Source organism: Anopheles merus, chromosome 2R (assembly GCF_017562075.2).
Source record: "Anopheles merus strain MAF chromosome 2R, AmerM5.1, whole genome shotgun sequence".
Taxonomy (NCBI): domain Eukaryota; kingdom Metazoa; phylum Arthropoda; class Insecta; order Diptera; family Culicidae; genus Anopheles; species Anopheles merus.
In genome coordinates this window covers 41,248,468-41,268,568 of record NC_054082.1, presented here as the reverse complement: position 1 = coordinate 41,268,568, position 20,101 = coordinate 41,248,468, and the positions used below count along the sequence as shown (strand labels likewise).

Genomic DNA, 20,101 nt, shown 5'->3' with positions numbered 1-20,101 from the left:
AGTATGAGATTGAATTTTTACTAACCAATTAATGCAATCTTATCAGCTAATGAAATCAGTTTTCTTACAACATTTCCAGTACTAAGGAACAAGTACTGGGCGTCTCCATTGCATGTCTCGTGCATTGCCTATCCGATTATGCTTCGGCAGTGAGTTACTCATTAAACTTTCGTTGCCATCGTTACCACAAAAAGAGCTCTCTCGCACTTACGCTCTCAATAATAAACACTCTCCCGGCTATGAGACGATGCGAACGCGCGCTCCAACGCAAACAAAAGCGTACAAACGGTGCTGCTGCCAATCGTTAACAGACGCAACGACGCACAGGTTTCACCCACTTGTTGAACAGGAGAGTTTCGGCCGACCAATTTGGTCTTTTCACTCGGATACGGTACACGTTACGGTGGCAGCAAAAGTCGTTAACCATAATCTACGAACACGCCGTTGTGTGAGGGTGTGCTTCTAAGTGTTCAAGGGAATCGCATTTTAAAGTGATTTGTTTGAAGGCAGCGAATACGTTTTTCTGTTCAAATTACAACAGGCAAACAAGTACAACAACCATCTGCTACAATATGTTATCGATGGATAAGCGCCACAGTCGCGTAGTTGTCGCGATGGTTGTGTACATTTCCCTGTTCCTCGACAACATGCTGCTCACAGTGATTGGTAAGTGGAGGTAAAAGTTACTGAAAAGAAACCCTTCTCTCTGACTGGTTAGCTTCATTTTTTCGCCTGCTTTTAGTTCCCATCCTTCCCGACTATCTGGTGCAGTTTCACGCGACCGTGCCAGCGAGCGTCATCTACAAAAACTTCAGCCTCCACTACGTACCGAAGCTGATCGGTGCGGTAAGCGACGGGGCGGTCATCGTGCAGCCCACCAGCCCACCCGCCGATCAAACGATTGAGCAGGAGAACGGCTCCATCGGCATCCTGCTCGGGGTGAAAGCGCTCGTGCAGCTGGTAGCGAACCCGCTGGTCGGCAACGGAACCGCCCGCTTCGGCTACTGCATTCCGATCACGTTCGGCACCGTGAATCTGCTGCTGGCGTCGCTGATCTTTGGCTTCGGCACGTCCTACACCTCCCTGTTTGTGGCCCGTGCCATCCACGGGCTCGGGTCGGCCTGCATTGGCGTGTGCGGGATGAGCCTGGTCGCGCAGCTCTACACCGCCGAACCGGACCGCCGGTCGAAGGTGATGGGCACGGTGCTCGGCGCGATGGCGGTCGGTGTGCTGGTAGGCTATCCGTTCGGTGGCATTGCGTACGCAATGGCCGGCAAGGCAGCACCCTTTCACGTGCTTGCTGTCCTGTGCGCGGCCAATCTGGTGCTACAGTACTTCCAGCTGGATCTCAGCCCGTTCCGCCCCGTCCATCCATCCGGCCTGCCGCGGGATTCATCCTCCACCAACACGACGGCGATGGCGAGGCGCGCGACATGGTGGCCACTGCTCAGCAACCCACTGATCCTGATGGTGGTGGGTGGCATCTGGATCTCGACCTCCGCCATGGCCATCCTGGAGCCATGTCTGCCCATCTGGATGATCAGCCAGCTGCATCCGAAGAAGTGGCAGCTCGGCACCGTTTTCATCCCCGACTCGATCGGATACTGGGTGGGGACGAACTTTTTCGGCTCGGTCGCCTATCGGTTCGGACAGATTCGGGTAGCGATCGTCGCGCTGGTGCTGGTGGGCAGCTCATGCATTCTGCTGCCCTCCGCCAACACGGTGGCGGGTCTGCTGTTGCCCCATCTGGGCCTCGGGCTGGGGATTGGGGTGGTGGATGCGGCGCTAGTGCCACTGCTCGCCACGCTAGTCGACGCGCAGCTCGGCGGGACGACCGAGGACAGCGATGGGCAGCTTAGTCCGGAAGGGGCACCGGGCGGCGAGCACGGCTATGGGGCGGTGTATGCGATCCAACAGATAGCGGTCAGTGTGGCTTACTCGCTCGCCCCGATTGTGGGCGGTGAGCTAGTGCCCGTTATCGGGTTTGCCACGGTTTTACGCGCCCTCGGCACACTGAACTTACTGTACGTGGTGCTGCTCGCCTGTTCCTCTAGCCTGCGAAGTGGGGGAATAGGGACGGCACTGCTTCCCGGCAGCTGCAGCAAACAGACGGCTCTACCGCTTGCCAACAGTGAGCCGACGACGTACAGGCGCTTTTACAACAGTGTCGAGTAAAAGGGGAAGACAGGGGGGCGATCAATCGTGCGTGAAATGGAATTGGTCTTTATCTCGTGCCAGCCAGACGCTGTCGATACTTTAAGCCCGTTCAATAAGGCCACCGTCCACGATTGAACGAACGAATGGAACCATTCGGCGGAATGCTTAATCTTTAAAATATACACAGTGAGTTGTGAATGTATGTGTGTGTGTGTGTGTGTGCGTGTCATCTCCTACCGTATTTAAACCTCGTAAAAATATAAAGCAAAAATTTAAAAAAATGTAACAAAACAAACCTTAAACGCTCGAACGTGATAAGGGTTTGAGTGTTTTTTTTTCGATATGTTTAGTTATCGTGTGAAAGTGAACTGCTGTTCACGTTTTGATGAAATGGGTTGTTGAGTGGACTGTTCATATTTTAAGATAAAGCTACTTCATACATCACTTATCACGCTTGCACCACCGGTACAGTGGTCGGCAAAATACAGTGCCCACAATTTTCCATTTTTTCCTAATTTGAAACATGAAGTTATTGTACTGCTTTAGTTTTTTTAATATATTTTTTCGAAATTTAATCAAAATCACTTTGACAAAATAAAATGTCCTAAATGCCTATTCTAAAGAAAATATAGTTTTAACTAATATAACACCAATCTAATATTTTGTTTGCATTCCTCTGGCCTGCCAGCCTTGTCTCAGGATCTTTGACGTGCGGTTTCCCCCAATTTTTAAAAAAATCTAGTTCTGCATCTAGTTTTTGCATCTGATTCTTCTCAAGCATTATCCAGAGCTTTGAATTAAAAGTTGATTTGTTTGTTGCGCCAGTTGTATCCACCCTCGCACCGAGTTTCTGCCAGAAACTCTCGATGCTACTATGATTTAGACTTTGTGGAGGACATTCAAGGTGTTTTATACCATACGAGTTGGAAAAATGTTTATGAATCGACGGCACAATGAGAGCTAATACCTATGTAAGCATCCTGCGTGAACTTATCTATTTTCTGTGACAAATGCGAAGTTAGTAAATACATTTCATGTTCCAACAGGACGACTCGAGACATACGTGAAGAAAAAAGCATATTTATTATTCAATCGAATCGAATAATACTTCTTGAATGGCCCCATTTAGTCTTAATTTTAATTCCATGAAGATTTAGCGTGCGATTTTCGATGCAAGTGATTAGAAAAAACAAATATGTTAAAGCTCTTGAGAATAACCAATGCCTTTATTTTGTTACAGTGAATTTTCAAGAAAAAATGGATAAAATGTAAAATTGCAAGTAGTAGACACTTAATTTTGCTCACCACTGTAGGCCAATCTCGGTGAAATCACAAAGATAAAAAACGAAGGAAATTTATTTCTGCTGTTGAAAGTATTGGAGATAATTATAGTAACTGAATAATTAATATTTAAAAAATATGGTTTGTATGTAATTATTGTTATTCAATCTTAATATTAAAACTCAGAGTTTTTGTTACAGGATTGTTGAGAAGACACAGCAAAAAAGCATCCCAAAAACATTTAAACGCATAATAATCAAACCATTTCGGAAAAAACACTGGATAACATATACCTGTTAATGAAGGGAACATAATTTAATTTTATTTAAACGCGATTTACCATTACTAGCATCAGCACAGACGATGAAAACGAACGCGAAATACAGCGGCACTAACAATGTAACCATTGTGCGATACATACAAACGAAAACAAATAAACTTTAAAGGCATATAATAACATCAAATCAATCGTTGTCATTTTAAACTTGTTTTGCTTAAAGAACTAGATTCACTGCACTGTTGCGCCTATTGACTGAATATTGCAACAACAAAAAAAGAAGGAACCACTGCCACAGCTCACAGACACTGCACCAGGCATTGGAATACGAGGGAATCGTGCTGGCGGAAAATGTCCTTAAATTTGGCCCTCTGGCTCCCGTTCGGTTCGAGGCGCGCGTAGAAATCCTTGGCCGAGAGGATGAAATTGTTCACTTCCCGCTCGTTCAGCTGCTGGTAGGAGGGTAGCGAAAGCACCTCCGGCAGCAGCTTGATCAGGTGCTGGTTTAGCGAGGCCGAAAGAAAGATGACCGTCAGGCACCAGACGGACTTGTTCACCTGCGGAAAGGACAGGAAGTTGGGCAGCGAGCAGAGCAACCATTCCTGCAGCAGCGCCAGGTAGGACGAATCGATCGCCGATCGGAACAGCTGATACGTGACGCTCGCAATAATGTCCGGGTTCGGTTGGTTCAGCATCAGCTCCTTGAACACCTTCGTCAGTATCTCGTTGGGCGGGAGCAGGTCGCGTATCAGCTGGCACAACACCTCGCCAAACACCTTCGCGCCGAGCGGGGTGGTGGTGCGTATTTTCGCAAACAGTATCTCTATCTTGTCGATCTGCTGCACTATGATGTCCGGCTCGTCCTGCACGATGCCGTTGCAGCGTTCCGTGCTCTCGAGCTGCTCGTTGCAGCTGCGATAGATGCAGGTGACCAGAAGCTTGAGGGCGGACAGCGAAAACATCTCGTTGTCGATTTTCACCAGATCGATCGCAAGCTTTTCGATCTTTTCGTGCAGCGCGCGCGGCACTCGATCGGTGACAATTAGACGCTCCAAACCCTGCGCGGATGAAAACCAATGGAGTGAATGTGAAATTGGCAGTGGAGGTACTGAACACCATTGTGCTCGTTACTTACGTTCAAGATGCAAAGATAAATCTCCAAATTAGTGGTCCGTTTCAGTATGTTGTTGGCGGAAATGATACTGTTCGATAGCAGGTTGCAGTCCGGCACGAACCGGGACGTGTGCTCGATCAGGTAAAAGTTCAGCGTCCAAACCAGCTTCGTGTGCAGATCGCTGAAGGCGCCCGAACTTTCCTCGATGATGCCGTGCTTCACGATATAGTTCACAATCACGTTGCGCAGCAGGTGCAGCTCGTCGTTCAGCGCACCGATCGATGAGTTGGTTTTGATCAGACACTCCAGCAGACAGATGAGACCCTGCAGCGTTGCATTACGGATGTACAGCTGAGTGCTTTTCAGATACGTCGGAATGATAGTGCACAGGTGCGTCAGATCGGCCATCGTCGGCACGAGCAGGGCCGCCAGGCGACACAGCAGGTAAATTATGTGCTGTTCCAGAATAGAGAAAGGTGGGAATAAAAACGTAGCAAAGGAGATGAAACGAAAGTGTCCAATTGATCAAGCGTACCTGCTGCGATAGTGTATCTTCCATCGGGACGCGCTCTTGCAGCTTCAGCAGTAGCTGGTTGAGCCAAAAGATTTGCTCCCGATTATCGACCATTTCGCAAAAGTTAACCAAGTGTGGCAGCACCAGCGCAGGATCGTCCTCAATCAGCTGCTTCAGCACGTCGTAGATCAGCTGCATGGAGCTCGCGCTGTCGATGTTAATTTTCTCCACAAAGTGGCGCTTGTTGCGGACGACCAATGATTCCACCGGCAGGCTGTTGCCGCTCGCCTGCGCTGTCGTCCGCTCGATCAGCTCCCAGAAGTAGTCGAGCGACAGCTGATTCTGACCAAACCGCACCGTGCCGATGCTGCTGTCGTCCAGCGCGTACAGATCGTCCGTACCGGTAATGAGCAGCCGGCGCTCCAGGTTGGGCTGATAGAACACGTTGCTCAGCGGAATGTACAGCTGTACGTTGTGGAGCTTTTTGAGTCTACAAAAATAAGGCAAGATCAAGTCATTTACTTTGCAGCATGTGTGTGTGTGGAGGGAAACAAGCTCAAGCATTCTGCATACCCAATAGTGTCACATTTTATGTTCGGATTGCGCGTTGTATGATGAAACTTGCCCTCCCGAAAGCCTATCCATGGATAGCGGTAGCACGCTAGCAGCAGCGACATTACAGCCTGCAGGCACATGTTTTTGATTTCCCGCTGCTCGGCCAGGCTCACGAAAATGGGATCCTCTGAGCGGTTCAGCAGCACCATCAGTGACATAAACAGCTCCTCGAACTGTTGGCGCGACGAGAACCCGAACACGTTTGCTCTAGAAAAAGGAAAAACACACAACGCACATTACTAAACGATACAAAAATGGAAATCACTTGTTTGCCACACACCTTTTTAAAAACAGTTCCAATAGCTCAACGTCATACAAATGTTCGATCGGTACGGCCGGTAGCTTCGGCGTGCCGTCACCTTCCAGTGCGTCCAGCGAGGTGTAGCAATCGTACAATTCGTACGGCGTCAATGCGTAGGGATAGAATCGATCCAACTTCAGCAGCGGTATGGCGATCGATTCCACCAAGGACACGACACCCTCACTCATGGTGAGGTTTTTCGCCATCGCGCCCGGATCGGACACAAATTCCGCTATAACGATCGCTTGCAGGTAAACTTCCATCGCATCGGTATGCTCTGCTGCTATAAAGCGCTCAAATACAGCCGGTAATGGTCGGCGGGCCAACAGTTGCTCGTCCAGCAGGGATCCTTCGATCAGCCTGTACATGAGTTTGATGTACTGCTCCACATCGCCACGGTATCGATCGTTTTGGTTCAACTCGTTCCACAGATAGCGCTGGTGTACGATCGTCCCAATGCAGCGCAGATACAGCTCGCGGTGCGTAACGTTTTGGGCCGACTCTTGCTCCACAGCGCGCGCACAGACGCCGCCGAACGTGAGCAGTGTTTCGAAAAAGTTCGACTTGAGCAGATGCTCCTTTACGAAGCGATCGATAAGCTTGCCCTCGATGTAGAACAGGCACAGGTGCTCCAGTCGCTTCAGATATTCGAGGAAACATATTACCGACTCGGCACACTGTCTCGTCGCGGCCGTATCGTCCGGCTTCTGTTTCGCTTCGGCAAGCTTTCGCATCAGCACGATGAGGGTCACCTTCAGCATCGGGTGCACCTTCAGGTAGTTTAGATGCGGATTGAACTGCACGCAATCGGTGCGGAACCCATGGAACATGCTCTCGAACGCCACCACAATAATGTCACGCAGCAGCCGCACGTTGAGCGAACCGCTCGAGAGCAGGTTGATCAGCTTGCTTTCGGATTTGATTTCGTGCAGCATTTTAGCAATGTGGCGCGGTTTCGTGTACGAAGTGCCGGTGCAGTGGTACGCTACCTGCCGCAGGAACCACGCCTCATCGACGGACAGATCCTTTAGCGCGGCCGTATCGATGGTTGGCAGTGCCGATGGCAAACACTCGTCCGGAACGCTCTCGTAGTATTGCTTCAGCTGCGAGAGCGTTTTGAACAGCTTCGGGAACTTCCGCCTGCAGTCACCGTTGAAGCGAGAGTACAGATGGTGAAAATCACCTGCCGGCAGCACGGTCAGCACCGCGCTATCCTTCAGCCCGGCCGCACCGAGCTGCACCAGCGCGCCCAGCTTGTGATCGAGAATGAGGGCAGCGTTGCGCGAGGTCACTATGTTGACCGTGGCGAGCAGATCGGTTAACCGGCTGCACATGAGCGGGAGCGTCGTGAGCGATGCCTTTTCCAGCAGCGTGCGCTGAACGCCGGACAGCTTGCCTTCCACGGCTGTCATGATGGTTTTGACAATTTGCTTGGAAAATTCCTCATCCGCAATGTGACACAGCAGCAGCGGTTGGAACTGGTCGGACAGGAGGGCCGTTTCGCTGGCCAGTAGAGCCGACACCTCGCTGCGTGGCCATTTCAACTCGTTCGGTTTGTGTTCCAGCAGCGTCTCGATGAGTACGGTGACCATGCGATCGTTTCGTACGTTGTACTCCTCGTTACGAATCAACGACAGCATTAGCTCCAGATCGAACCCATGCTTTAACAGCAGCTCACACAGCCGGCGGGCAACGGGTGCTGGCAGGCAGCGCCATCGGATCAACTCCAGTGGCATCTGTTCTGCCAGTGCGCGACTCACTTCATCGCTACCAGTGGCATGGTTCAGCGTGCCAATGAACCGCTCGATGACATCGTACGTGAACTGAACAGTCTCTCGCGGCGGGTTGTACGTGACGCTCAGCTCGTCCAGAACGGCGAAACACTCGCCAAGATAGCGGACCAATATTTTAGCCAAGCTTTGTGCCGCCGGTTGCACGACGTCTTCCGTAGGTCGCGCTGTATCGCTTTCGCGCTCCTTTCCTTCCTCATCCTCGGGCGCCTTGTGTTGCTTGTGGAGATACAAACCAACGTGGTTCAACATATAGCTTCCCTCCGTTTGCTGAAACACTTGGCGCAAAATCAATTCACCGTACGTGATTTTCTGCAGCGATTTCCTCGACTCGCTCACGATCGTGGTGTAAAATATCTCCACAAAGCGAAGCACCACCTTGCTCTCCAGCAGCTGGTTGCGGCCGAAACATTCAAACAACCGCCGCACGATAAAGTAGTCCGCGTTGCATTGCATCACCAACTTCCCATCCCCCAGCACCTGCAGCAGAGCGGCCAGCACGTCCGCCTCGCAGTTTGCCGCCTGCGTACCGTCGCCGTCGTGCAGCCGCTCGCTGTACATAATCATCGGCACGATGCGGTACGCGTCCAGCTCGTCCGGGAACTTTATCAGCATGTTCAGCACCACCTCCTTCTGCGTGCTGCATTCCGCTGCCTCCAGCACCTTCGGCAGGGCGCTGCTGCGGCTCAGCCGCAACAGAAACACCTCGTGCGAAAGCGCCTGCACCGAGGCGATGGCCGTCCGGCGTATCACATTGTTTGCCAGCAGGTTGTCGCAAATGTTGATAATCTTTGGGATTGTTACCAGCGGTTGCTCCCGCACCAGCCCGCTCAGCTGAAAGAGAAACCGCACCACCTGGCGCACCAGCTCCTCGGAATCGTCGATCGTGCTGCGTTCGATCGATTCGATGTGCTTGAAGATCGACTCCACAAACACGTTGCTAGCGTCGAGCAGCTGGTAGTTGATGTTAAAGTCCAGCAGCTGGCAGAGCAGCTGCAAAATGCTCGCCTGCACCGTCGGGCGCTGTTTGGTGAACAGCTTCAGGCACGTTATTACCAGCGGTTCGAACAGCTTCACGAACGCACCGATTTCCGGCGTGATTGGTTTCGCTTTCGTTTTGCAAAAGTCGTAGTAACGGGCGAAGAACTCCTCCGACGCTACCGCGTTCGGCGCTTCCGCCAGTGATGCCTGGCGGAAGTATGTCACCTCCGCCGTGCGGTTCGTGTAATTTGCATGAAACACGAATCGCAGCAAAAACCGCGCACACCGCACACAGTGGTCGGGTTCGAGGGGCAGGAACGTTTGCAAGTAGCGCAGCACTTCCTCCACAAACTTCATACCGTTTGTCATGGCGGAGAGGGATTTCAGTTCCAGCAGCGTCCACAGTGCTTCGGTCGCTGCCCGCAGACAGTCGAACAGCTTCTGGCCCGATTCGGCGTTGATCGAGATGCGGTAGCTTTCCATCGAGCAGCGCACCTGCTGGTAGAGCTTCATGTACGCGTGGTCGCTGCCGAAATACCCGAAGCAGTTGATTTGCTGCAGTTCTTTGGTGTTCATGAAGATGTCCGCCTTTTGCGTCCGGTTCATGACCAGCGGGACGGTGTTGGTGTACACGTGATGGTAGATGTTGTGTAGCTTCAGCAGGTGGATGATGAATTTGTTCATCGATTCACCGTCCGTTACCGCGTTTGTGGTGCTGCTTGACAAAACAGCTAAAAAGAGGTGGAATGAAAGCGTAATCAATCGATATCATTTATATTAACAAAAAAATCTAAAAGTCTCACCAACAATCATCTGGGAACATATCCAGAGCAGATCCGCGTGCACGGTAAGATCCAGAACGGTGCTATTCATCCCCAGCAGCAAGCTCAACAGCACGCTAACCAGATTGTACTCGTTCCACAGGTCGACAAAATCGAAAACGTCATATTTTTCCATAAATATGCGTACAAAATGAATTATACCAGCCTGCAACGATAAAATTACAATAACAAATATCTCTTTCACAATTCTCGCTTCATTTTGCCATACCTGCAGATTTTTGTCTCCAACTTTCAGCAACAGATTGCTAATCCGGTACATTACACGACACACCGTACTGTAGTCTGGCACTGTTTCGCCCATGTTTGTCCTACCCTGCCGTCGACGATCAAACGGTGCTGCGAACGTGCCGAGCACGAATTGATCCACAAAATCGCCAACAACCGATGGTTTGGGTTGGCGATTTGGCTTCTGTCGCACGGAGGAATCGTTCCACGCGCTACACTCGAGAAAGTGAAGTAATCGTTCGCCCGCATGATTGCGCACGCGGAGATCGCCATCGCTCAAACCGGCCAAAAGTTGATCGAGCACCTGGTCGCGCAGCTGGTCGCCCTGGTAGCCGTGCGCTTTGATGCAACCGTAGTCCAGCTGAACGATCAAATCAAACAGCTTCCACTGCACCAGCCAGTACTTGTTGTGGGATAGCAGCAGCAGTCGATCGAGAAGCGTTTTTATGTAGCCCGGTAGGAGATTCGGTGCTGATTTGACCATTAAGCCGTCATCTAAAAATATATTCCTGCTAGCTGATTGGAATGGAATGGTTGAGGATGGTTTTTGCACTTTAGCGGCGCGACTGTTGCCGTTCGCAAGGCTTTGGAAGTAGACGTTGAAGAAAAGTTCTACCGACGATAGTGCCTGATTGACGACCGTGTGTATTTCATCCGAAAGGCCCTAAAACATAATGCAAAAGGATATGAGTGTAGCTAGTGCTATTTAATTAAATAATTATCATTTTCACATACCTGCACAACAACGCTCAGCAGTTTATGCTCACTCAAGAACGATTGTGTGGCACCGTTTGGTACTTTCGTGCGCAGAAACTCCCGATAACTGCCGCAGCGATCGACGGCAGCACGCATCAAGTTGCCCACAATCAATTGCACCGTGCCTCGGAGCGTCGGGTCCGGACTGTCGTAAAACAGAAGCACATCGGCGAGCAGCTGCTGCTGGTCCTCGTCCTCCGGTGGCTCCTTACGGTTCGAAATCGTCATCGCCGTCAGTGCCCTCTGCTCATCCGGCAGCTCGGCCGTCGACGGGCGACTGCCCACTACCCGATGTTCATTTTTGATGGTAGTTATCACCTTTGGCACGACCAGCAATTCCCGTCTGCGAGCGGATCCCTGCTGCGGCCCGGCAAGGCTAGCACCCGGGCCCGGTTCGGACTGGGAAAGGATAGCGTCCAGATCGCGACTTAGCTTTTCGTTGTTGTCGATCGAGAAGTTTTCTTCGATCGATTTCAGCTTCGATTTTAAGCCTTGATCGAGGCTGAGCGACATTGGCGAGAAGTACTCAAAGTAGGTCGCACTGGTACACTCGCCAAAGTGATCCTCCTTCATTTCGAGCAGCTCGGAGCCGGCCTCCTCCGGTACCGGCGTACCGGCATTGGCAGTGTCCGGCTCGTCTTCGCCCGGAGACGCTTGCTGCGAGAGTTCATTTATCGCGTCTTCAAGGTTTAAAATTTCCACCACGGCAAACTCCTCCCGGAACGTGTCCTTCTCAAGTGGGAGGGCAAGTAGCTCCGGCTTCATCCGCACACAGGCCGCCACAATCTGCATCGAGAGGCTCTTGACAGACACGCGCACCACTGCATCCGGTATGAGGGTATGTTTGGTGCCGGCAAGCAAAAACCGCGAGCAGACCAATCGTGCCGTAAATTCGAGCAAATTCTGATCGTGGATGGTGCCGATAAATAGTTCCCGCGTGCCTTCGGCACCCAGTTCCTCCGCCACCATCGAAGTGCTGAGCGGAACCTCGAGCGTGTCCCGCGATGGTGTCGGTGTTGGTGCAACCGGGACGCCCGGCGCCGGTACGACGGTGATCGGGTCGGTATCGTGCTCCGTTTCCAGCGTCACATCCAGCTCGGCCCGTATCGTCTCGGCGTTCGAGGACATGTGGCTGCTGGCCATCGAGTCCATCGACAGCCGATCCTCCTCCTCCCCGTCGTCCGGCAGCGGTTTGTCGATGGATTTGCGGAAAAACTTCGTGACCGATTCGGCCGCATTCGAGCTGGTGAGTAGCGTGTTGATGAACGATCCGATCGAGTCAGTTGATTTTTGGCTTTTCAGCGAAAGTGTGTCGGGTGCGACGGTGCTGGAGCTGTTCGCTCCACTTGCTCCCCCGTCCAGCGGCCCGGAACATTCGAGCTGTAGGGCGGGAGCCGCATCGAGATCCATACTCTTCAGCGAATCCAGCTCAATGTCCGAGGCGGACGCGAGCGAGCGATCGTCTACGGGGAGAGCAAATTTCGTCGGAGTGGAGGTTAGCAGCGGCAAGGAACCGGGCCGCAGCAGCACATCGGACCGTGCGTCCGTGCTGGATTTGCGCGACGAAAGCAAACTGTCGCTAGGGTTAATCTTAAAGATGGAGTTTTTCAGCGTCTTGCGCTTGAGCAGCATCCGCCGATGGTCACACTGTTCCGACAGCAGCACCTTCCGCACCGCCGGCTGCACGTTGCCCAGTATCACCAGCAACACCTCCAGCGTGGCGTTGATGATCGTGTGCGTGCCTTCGCGCAGGAAGTGCAGGCACAGGTCGTACGTTTCGATCGCTTTCTCCACGCTGCAGCTACGCAGCACGATCGGCAGAATCGCCCGGAAGCAACCCATCACGCCAAGCACCGTGTTCGATTGCTGCTGCAGCTGGCCACACTTCAGCAGCTGCTCGATGCACCGGTTGAACGCATTGTTGGCGTAAAAGTCGGCGTTGCGCGATCCCTGCACGAAGGCGAGCATGTTCCGTGCGGCACAGCGCCGTTTGGTGGCACAGTCCGAGCCGATGTCTTCCAGAAACAGTTCCGTCATCTTCAGCACCTCGCCGTCGGTCAGGTAGCCTTCCAAGTGTGTGCAAAACACCTCCGTGAAGCAGCACAAGCCTTCGAGCAGGGCCGGCTCACGGCGCTTGAAGATGGCAAATATGCACGGGAGCAGATTCTGGGCGTAGGTGCGAGCCTTCCGCTGCCGTATCGTGCCGCAGTAGTAGCCAAATATGGACAGTGCCGTGCGCAGCGAGCGTTCGTTTCCGTTCTTCTTGATTTCGTGGTACAGATCGCGCTGGATGCGAACGATGCTTCCGGCCACCTCGCAGTGCCGCACGATGCGGGACAAGCTTTCTTCCGCCGCCATACGCACGCCCGAGTCGGGCTCTTCGCAAAACTTTAGCAAGGCCGCCACTGCATTGCTGATGTGCCCTTGGTAGGTGGGTGAGTTCGCTGTGGACGTGCCGGGCCGAACGTTGACGATGGTTTCACTGATCACACCAAAATGGGCCACCTTTTCCTTGCCGCTGGACGTGTCTGCCAGCTTCAGCAATTCGATCGAACGCTGGAGCGCCCCGAACGGATTTAGCTTATCCATTACAGGTCCGGTTTGTGGCCCCTAGCGAGGGGCGGGATGTGAACCTTAAGGCCGGACAAGGGCGTTGGTTTTGCAGCGAAAAAACACGGAATGAAAACTTTTTATCCGCTGCCGATTGTGAAATGAGTCAAGCCTTTTAATACATTTTTTTCACACAGCTGCTCAGCTGTCAACAAAATAAGGTGTTGTTGTTGTTGTTGTTGTTGTTGCTACTGCGGTTGTTGACGTTCTGCTTTTTGGCATGTAAACAAACCGAAATTTAGACGAGGCGGACAAATTAGACGAAAGTTTTAGCATTATTTTTACTTGAATTGATAATAATTCGAATAATACAATTTATTTCGTACGAATATTGCAAGCACAATGCATATCATGCTCAGAGAAAAAACTCTACACCAAGTCAACAAACGAAACACTGAGAACTCAATACCATAGTGTACACCAAATGAAATAATCCAATTTGAAATTCAAACATGCAGATTTATTATTTTTCAGCATAGTTCTAAACAACCATGAAATGATTCTAATCACAGAGCAATTCTATTGGTAAGAACAAAACATGTTCTGGATCTCAGTTAAATGATATACTTACCATAAAACCTTCATAATAAATGAGTAAATGTATAATGTTTTCATATTTCTCGTTCACTGAAATATTTCACTTACAATTCAAATTCTATCTGGGCCACGTGGTACGGCGGAAATTTATCGATGTAATGGGGTGTAATTCTACCTTTTTATTAAAAATGCTTAAAATATAATGCGAATATAATTAAAAATTGAGTAAACTCCTCCAAAAATGAGAGTTGATTCATCGCTCCAACATCGAGCTAGCAAATGGAATTCCCGAACGTTGACTGATCGAGCATCGTTCGTGACGTGCAGAACGCATCTCCAACGGCTACTTTCACCGGAAATGAAACGATACGTATGTCGCCGGTCGGTGAAATTTGGAGCGAGTTCGATCCCGTCCTTCCGGTTGTGCCCGCAGGCACGTTTAGCGGCTGCTGTAGCTGGCCCGTGATCGGGTTGTACGGATCGCATCTAGCCCTGGCCAGTATGCAGGACGTTGTGTTGACGTAGAAACCGACTCGCTGTGCCTCCACGTTCAGGTCTCGATTGACGAGCGTTTGCAGAATGCACTGGTTGATCAGCATGTTCCCATTTATCCTTCTAATGCACTGGACGAACTCGCAATGCCCGGAATAGCAATCGACAGTGGTGCCGCTGGTGGGCGAAACGATTACGGGACGCGATCCAGTAACGATGCCCTGCAAAGCAAAACATGTTTAGTCACATTTAGCTGACTTACGATAGTGGATAACATATTTTTTTACCGCCAGATTCGTTGCACAGGTGGCATAGCTCGTGTTGATGAGATACAGCGAAGCACACTGGCTGATGGCGGCCAGCTGCGTTGGTCCGGCAGCGAGCGACCCTGCCCTAAAGAAGCATCCGTAGCAGGCGTCCCGCGTGGTCACAGTGGATGTTTGTGTTGTGTTGCAGAGCAGGTTAAACAGCGAGAGCAGCCGTTTGTCGTTCGCTGGACACAGTGGCCACGGGTTGACAAACTTAAAGCCCAAAAGATGCACCACCGCGAGACAGTGCACCAGCAGCAGTACCGTCGGTAGGCGCCACATTTTTGACCGTGCGCACTTGGAAAAGTGTCAACTGAAACTACAATGGAGCGGGTCAATCGGCGGGTCCAACGCTCGCTTCGGGTGATGGCTCGTGGTGATAAATGGCAATAAATTTACTCAGTCAACCAGGTGGAACTGATGGTCATTTGCGCGCCTGCGAGAACGCTTAAAGCCTGTGAAAGGTAGTGAATAGTTTTTTTGTATATAATTTTTGTTGTTACATTTAAAAAGCACAATGCACGTAATAATGGAGAAAGTTTAGCTTTCACTGAATAGAACAAAAAAAAATAGTTGAGCAAAGCGGAACATGAAAAAAATCGCATTGAAAGTGTTATTTGAATAACCCACTAAATAGACTAGAGGATAGAGGATAAAGTAGTGATAATTTGACGGCGTGGAAAATACTCTCCAGCTCTAGCACTCGATCCAAGTTTAAATTTATGGAGTTGAAGAAATTGTCATGCATTGATACACTTTGCTCAATCGGCCCTAGTATTCTAAGCGGGGGGAATATTATTTTTATACTACAATTAATCTTTGGAATCCAATAAAATGTGATCAAAGGTGATTTTTCCAATGTTTAAATTTAAGGCTCTATAGCAGACATGTCAAACATACGGCCCGCGAAATCTTAAAACAGAAGCAGACATGATTTTTCAATTATAAGACAAGAAAAATGAGTGTACTAATTTTGGTCTGCTTAGCACCCCGTTTTCTGACATTCTATCTAAGTAATAGATTAAAAGAATGGTGTAATTTACCCTTAGTGGCTTCTTTGATTACATAATCGCAAAGATGGCAAGTAGCATGTGTTTTAGTAGTTGTTTAGTGACGGTGCCCAAAGGCCGAACTCCTCATATTTTCTCTCATTTTTTGACGTTGAGGCTTACTACGGAAATTCGGAAAACACAAAATGAAACACCAGTTTCTTCGCTTGATTGATGGAGGTGCTCTTCAGCTATGCCGGAGTATCTCTTTTCCTTAACAAAATGGCTAGTCAATATTGACCGATGTAGTGCTAAAATTATGAGGTAGCGTTTGCGTTTACCGTTGTCATAGGGCTGGATTTGCACTTCGTGAGGCTGTTATATGACTTTAGTTCCAAAAATATTCAGTATGGCTTTTCTTGGTTTTTAAATACTGGTCCGATTTTTGCACTCGCTTAGCCGAAGAGTATCTTGATCGAAGTGTGAAGACGAAATATGAGGTTTAAAGAGCTGTAAAGTAATCGCCAAAATTCACACATATCCGGAATAATGTTTCAGAGTTAAGGCGATCGTCACTGACGGTGTGAATTAATATCAAGTTTAGCATAATTTTATTCCCAATTTTATTAATTGAAGCCGTAGTGTATTTTTTCTATATTATCAAAGAATATAGAATACATCGTGAAGAAATGGACATGATTTGATTCTAGATAAAAGCAAATGTAAAAGGATGCTGCAGCCAGGGACTGAACATCCTGGTGAACGATTGTTGACCGGGTCATGTTATGTCGACGTGCTTTATCGAGAGCAGGCCAACAAAAGCGAGAATCCCGATCTCGGACAGGTCTCGCTTCACCTGATCCAGCCATCGAGTTCGCTGTGCTCTACTGCCCCTTATGCCGAACTGGGGATTGCTGACGAACACCTTCTTGGTGGGGCACGAGTCCGGCATCCTCGTGACATGCCCCAGCCATCGTATCATGCCAGCCTTTGTCACCGTCAGGATGCTCGATTCGCCGTACAGCTTAGCAAGCTCGTGGTTCATCCTTCTCCTCCACGCTCCATGCTCGAACACACCGCCAAACATGGTTCGGAGGATGCGTCGCTCAAACACGCCAAACACCATCAACTTCCACAAGAATCATATCCTTCCTGTCTGTTTTTTTAAATGATTTTAATAAACACAATTTTGGAACAGTTTAAAAATTCCCCTCCATTCCTAAAACTTGGTTCATCTGCGGCCCGCGGGAATGTTTTTAACGAGTGTTTTTAACGCAAATCGAGTCCTGCTCTAGAAATTTAACATTTTTCAATAAGGAATAGTTTTTTTACAACTGTCATCGGTTCCAAACTCATCTTCTATCAACAAGCAACAAAATTCATTTTTATGTATTTATTATTATTATTGACATTCATTTTTTTTTCCTCCACAGATACAGTTGAACACCACCGGGACCGGTGGGCGGTGTTGCTTCTATTTGCTCCTTACGATTCTTACGTTACTTCAAAACAACGCGTACCGCCCCAATTTGTATAGACCAGTTTGCTGCGTCGATATATTGTTTTCTTCTTCTAACCCACCCAATTGGTATATCGTTATTGTGTGTATTTTTTTTTAATATTGTCTGTCATACACGCCGTCAGCGAAGTCAAGTCTACTCTTAAGTATAGATAAGAGCACGTAAGTCCAACACAGGATGGATAAGAAACCTGGTACTAGAAAAAAAGTGTATTTTTAATATTAGTTCGTTGTTCGTGTTTTATTTGTGTCTCCGTGTAAGTGTTGTGTGTGTGTGTGTATGTTTGTGTGGATTTCCTTGTTCCATTTTAATTGTCCCACCCATACGTAAATGTATTACATAAGATATATGCGCTTTTGTTATGTTGCCCTCACAAAGTTGTTCGCGACCTGCGACCACCGCAGAGCCGTCCTTTCGATAAGGTAAGAATCTTGGGCAGCAGCCGCAGGCCGAAGCATCTCTCATATGCATTTAATATTAATATAAAAGAAATGGAAAAAGAAGCTACATTTCCCCGGGTGCCTTCTTTCCTACTTGTTACCCTACGCCCAAATGTACACGCCAAGCCACCCTGCCGGGAAGGGTGTCTTTGCATTTGCCACCAGCATATGGTTTTTGCTCGGCAACTCAATTCTCAAGCCACCGTACCGTAGTTCACGTACCGGCAATTGGACAAATCTTTTAAATTTATTGCTTTGCTTACGATCGATAGGGACCAAAAGAAAAGGGGAGGAAGTGTGCAAGACCGATTTAATATATAGAAAACGGAATTAATATAGACGGCACGCACAACTCCCAGCGCAAAGTATACAAACACATTCACCCGTATGGTCTACTATTGGGAAACATAAATTTCACATTCATTTGTTCAAAAGTATGCAATGAGTTGGTTTGAATTGAAGGCCTTTTCTTTACTTTTTCTCCCACCTCTTCGAGATAAGATGAAACCCTCCCGGAAAACAAAGTTTTCCAAAGGTTTGACAGAAAAACGGACAAACTATCAAATGTGTGTTGTGTGTATGTGTTTGTATCTGTTGCGTATTTGTGAGTGTTTGCCAGTGTGTGTGTGTGTGTTTGTGTGTAAACCGTTCGTTTTGGGATATCTTCCATTTTACACCATATAAGATTAATACAAAATACTCTGGTATGATGATACATATTATAATAAAAAAATATATAGCTTTTGCTCATTGCTTTACAATCACAGTTCACATTGACGCGTTCGTGTATAATGTTTCGTTGTTTCCTTTTTTTGTTGTTGCTTTGTTCGTTGCTTTATTAGCTTGTCTTGTTTGCTTGTTTGTTTGTTTGTTTGTTTGTTGTTGCTGTTTTTGTTGTTGTATCTGTGTACTTGTCACTTTATCCCGAATTTTCGTCTCAAAACTAAACCCCCACCCTATTTACTCGTACAATATTAATAGCCACACGAACACGGTTCTCAATCTCCATGTTTATACGCCCGCCCGGTTCACGCACACATGCATACATATTACCCATACACGCGCAGTTCCCATGCATCCCAGCTAGTGTAGTGTAGCTCACGATCACTCAAAATCCCACGCATCCCACGCCGACCGGATCGCAAATATACTTCTTTATGTACCGATTCGATTATGTCTTACATAAGGGGTGGGGTGGCCGGCAGCCAATAGACAGCGTGCCGGCACCGCACACGCATTAGAATATTCCAGTTCCCGCCTCACTCGTACGAGCGATCGCAACCAGAGGTAGCTGGAAATTCTCACTAAACAATAGTATGTGTTTGTTTGTTTGTTGTTGTGTCGGTTCAGGAAGGGACCAAAGCGATACCAGTAGTAAAGCGCTAGTGTGAAAAACGATTAACTAAAAAAAAAAACAGAGGGTAACAGTATGAAAGTCCAATACGTACAATTGAGCAAATTCAAATTGTGTGTGTGTGTGTGTGCGTGTGTTTTTTTTTTAAAAGCACCACCCTGTAATTCATGCTCGGTGATGCTTTCTGGTAGTTTTTTCTTCTTCCTCTCTATTTTGCGCACATCCCACGATCGTTTGATCGTTCGGATGCTGACCATCCATATCGATCGGGACTGTCGGGTTTGCTCCCTCCGTAGCACACGCTAAAACAACAACACGCTGCAAATGGCAGGTGCAATGGAAACGTTGCACGCGCTCGTCGCTTGCATCGCGCCGCTTAGCCGCGCTTGAACTTCAGCACCAGCATCGTGATGACGAGGAACAGCGCAATCCAGGCGATCGTCGAAACGAAGCCCATATACACGTCCGGCTCCATTATGCTCCAGCCGCGGGCCAGTATCGAGCGGAGGGACGTGGTGGCCAGCGTCAGTGGCAGGCAGAGCGAAACGTACCGCAGCACGAGCGGCATGCCCTCGATCGGCCAGATCACGCCGGACAGCAGCAGCGTCGGGTAGAACGACCCGAGGGCGAGCTGGATAGCGTTGCGCTCCAGCTCGCAGATGGCCGAAATGACGAACCCGAAGCACATACCGCACAGACCCTGCAGGATGGTCAGCACCACGATCCAGCCGATCTCGCCGTTGTTCGTCACGCCGAACACTACGATCATGAAGATCAGCACGAGCGCGGTCTGGCCGCACATCACCACGAACTGGGTGATGACGTGCGAGAACAGAATTTCGCTCGGCGTCACACCGGCAACCCACGATCGATCCAGCAAACCCTCGGTACGCTCGATGATCAGCGCGGAAGACGTTAGCGCCACGGCCAGGAAGAACACGATACTGTGGAAAGAGGGCGGAATCGGAAACGGGTGGTTACGTTAAGCTTACACGGCG

General features: G+C 49.3%; 4 protein-coding genes across 6 annotated transcripts in view; 1 reads left to right on the top strand and 3 right to left on the bottom strand.

Moving 5' to 3' along the window:
* Nucleotides 1-320: 320 nt before the first annotated feature.
* LOC121588901 (synaptic vesicular amine transporter) lies at nt 321-2,673 on the top strand. The gene is made up of 2 exons (XM_041907345.1): nt 321-666; nt 743-2,673. The coding sequence occupies exons 1-2, from the start codon at nt 573-575 to the stop codon at nt 2,173-2,175; spliced, it is 1,527 nt and encodes a 508-aa protein (XP_041763279.1). The 5' UTR covers nt 321-572; the 3' UTR covers nt 2,176-2,673.
* Nucleotides 2,674-3,738: 1,065 nt separating this feature from the next.
* Nucleotides 3,739-13,642, bottom strand: LOC121588197 (huntingtin). The gene is made up of 8 exons (XM_041905879.1): nt 10,833-13,642; nt 10,081-10,761; nt 9,834-10,017; nt 6,239-9,761; nt 5,917-6,165; nt 5,365-5,833; nt 4,851-5,285; nt 3,739-4,773 (listed from the first exon to the last, which is right to left on the bottom strand). Exons 1-8 carry the CDS (start codon nt 13,440-13,442, stop codon nt 4,015-4,017), a joined length of 8,910 nt encoding a protein of 2,969 aa, XP_041761813.1. The 5' UTR covers nt 13,443-13,642; the 3' UTR covers nt 3,739-4,014.
* Nucleotides 13,643-14,128: 486 nt separating this feature from the next.
* LOC121589483 lies at nt 14,129-15,510 on the bottom strand. The gene is made up of 2 exons (XM_041908429.1): nt 14,780-15,510; nt 14,129-14,713 (listed from the first exon to the last, which is right to left on the bottom strand). The coding sequence occupies exons 1-2, from the start codon at nt 15,080-15,082 to the stop codon at nt 14,273-14,275; spliced, it is 744 nt and encodes a 247-aa protein (XP_041764363.1). The 5' UTR covers nt 15,083-15,510; the 3' UTR covers nt 14,129-14,272.
* A 1,657-nt stretch (nt 15,511-17,167) lies between these two features.
* The window catches only part of LOC121589482 (ABC transporter G family member 23), a 44,922-nt gene continuing 41,988 nt past the window's right edge, over nt 17,168-20,101 (bottom strand). For all 3 annotated transcript variants that reach the window (XM_041908425.1, XM_041908426.1, XM_041908427.1), the window contains exon 12: nt 17,168-20,047. In XM_041908425.1, coding sequence (XP_041764359.1) covers nt 19,480-20,047 — 568 coding nt within the window. In that variant the 3' untranslated portion in view covers nt 17,168-19,479. The remainder of the gene's footprint in view (nt 20,048-20,101) is intronic.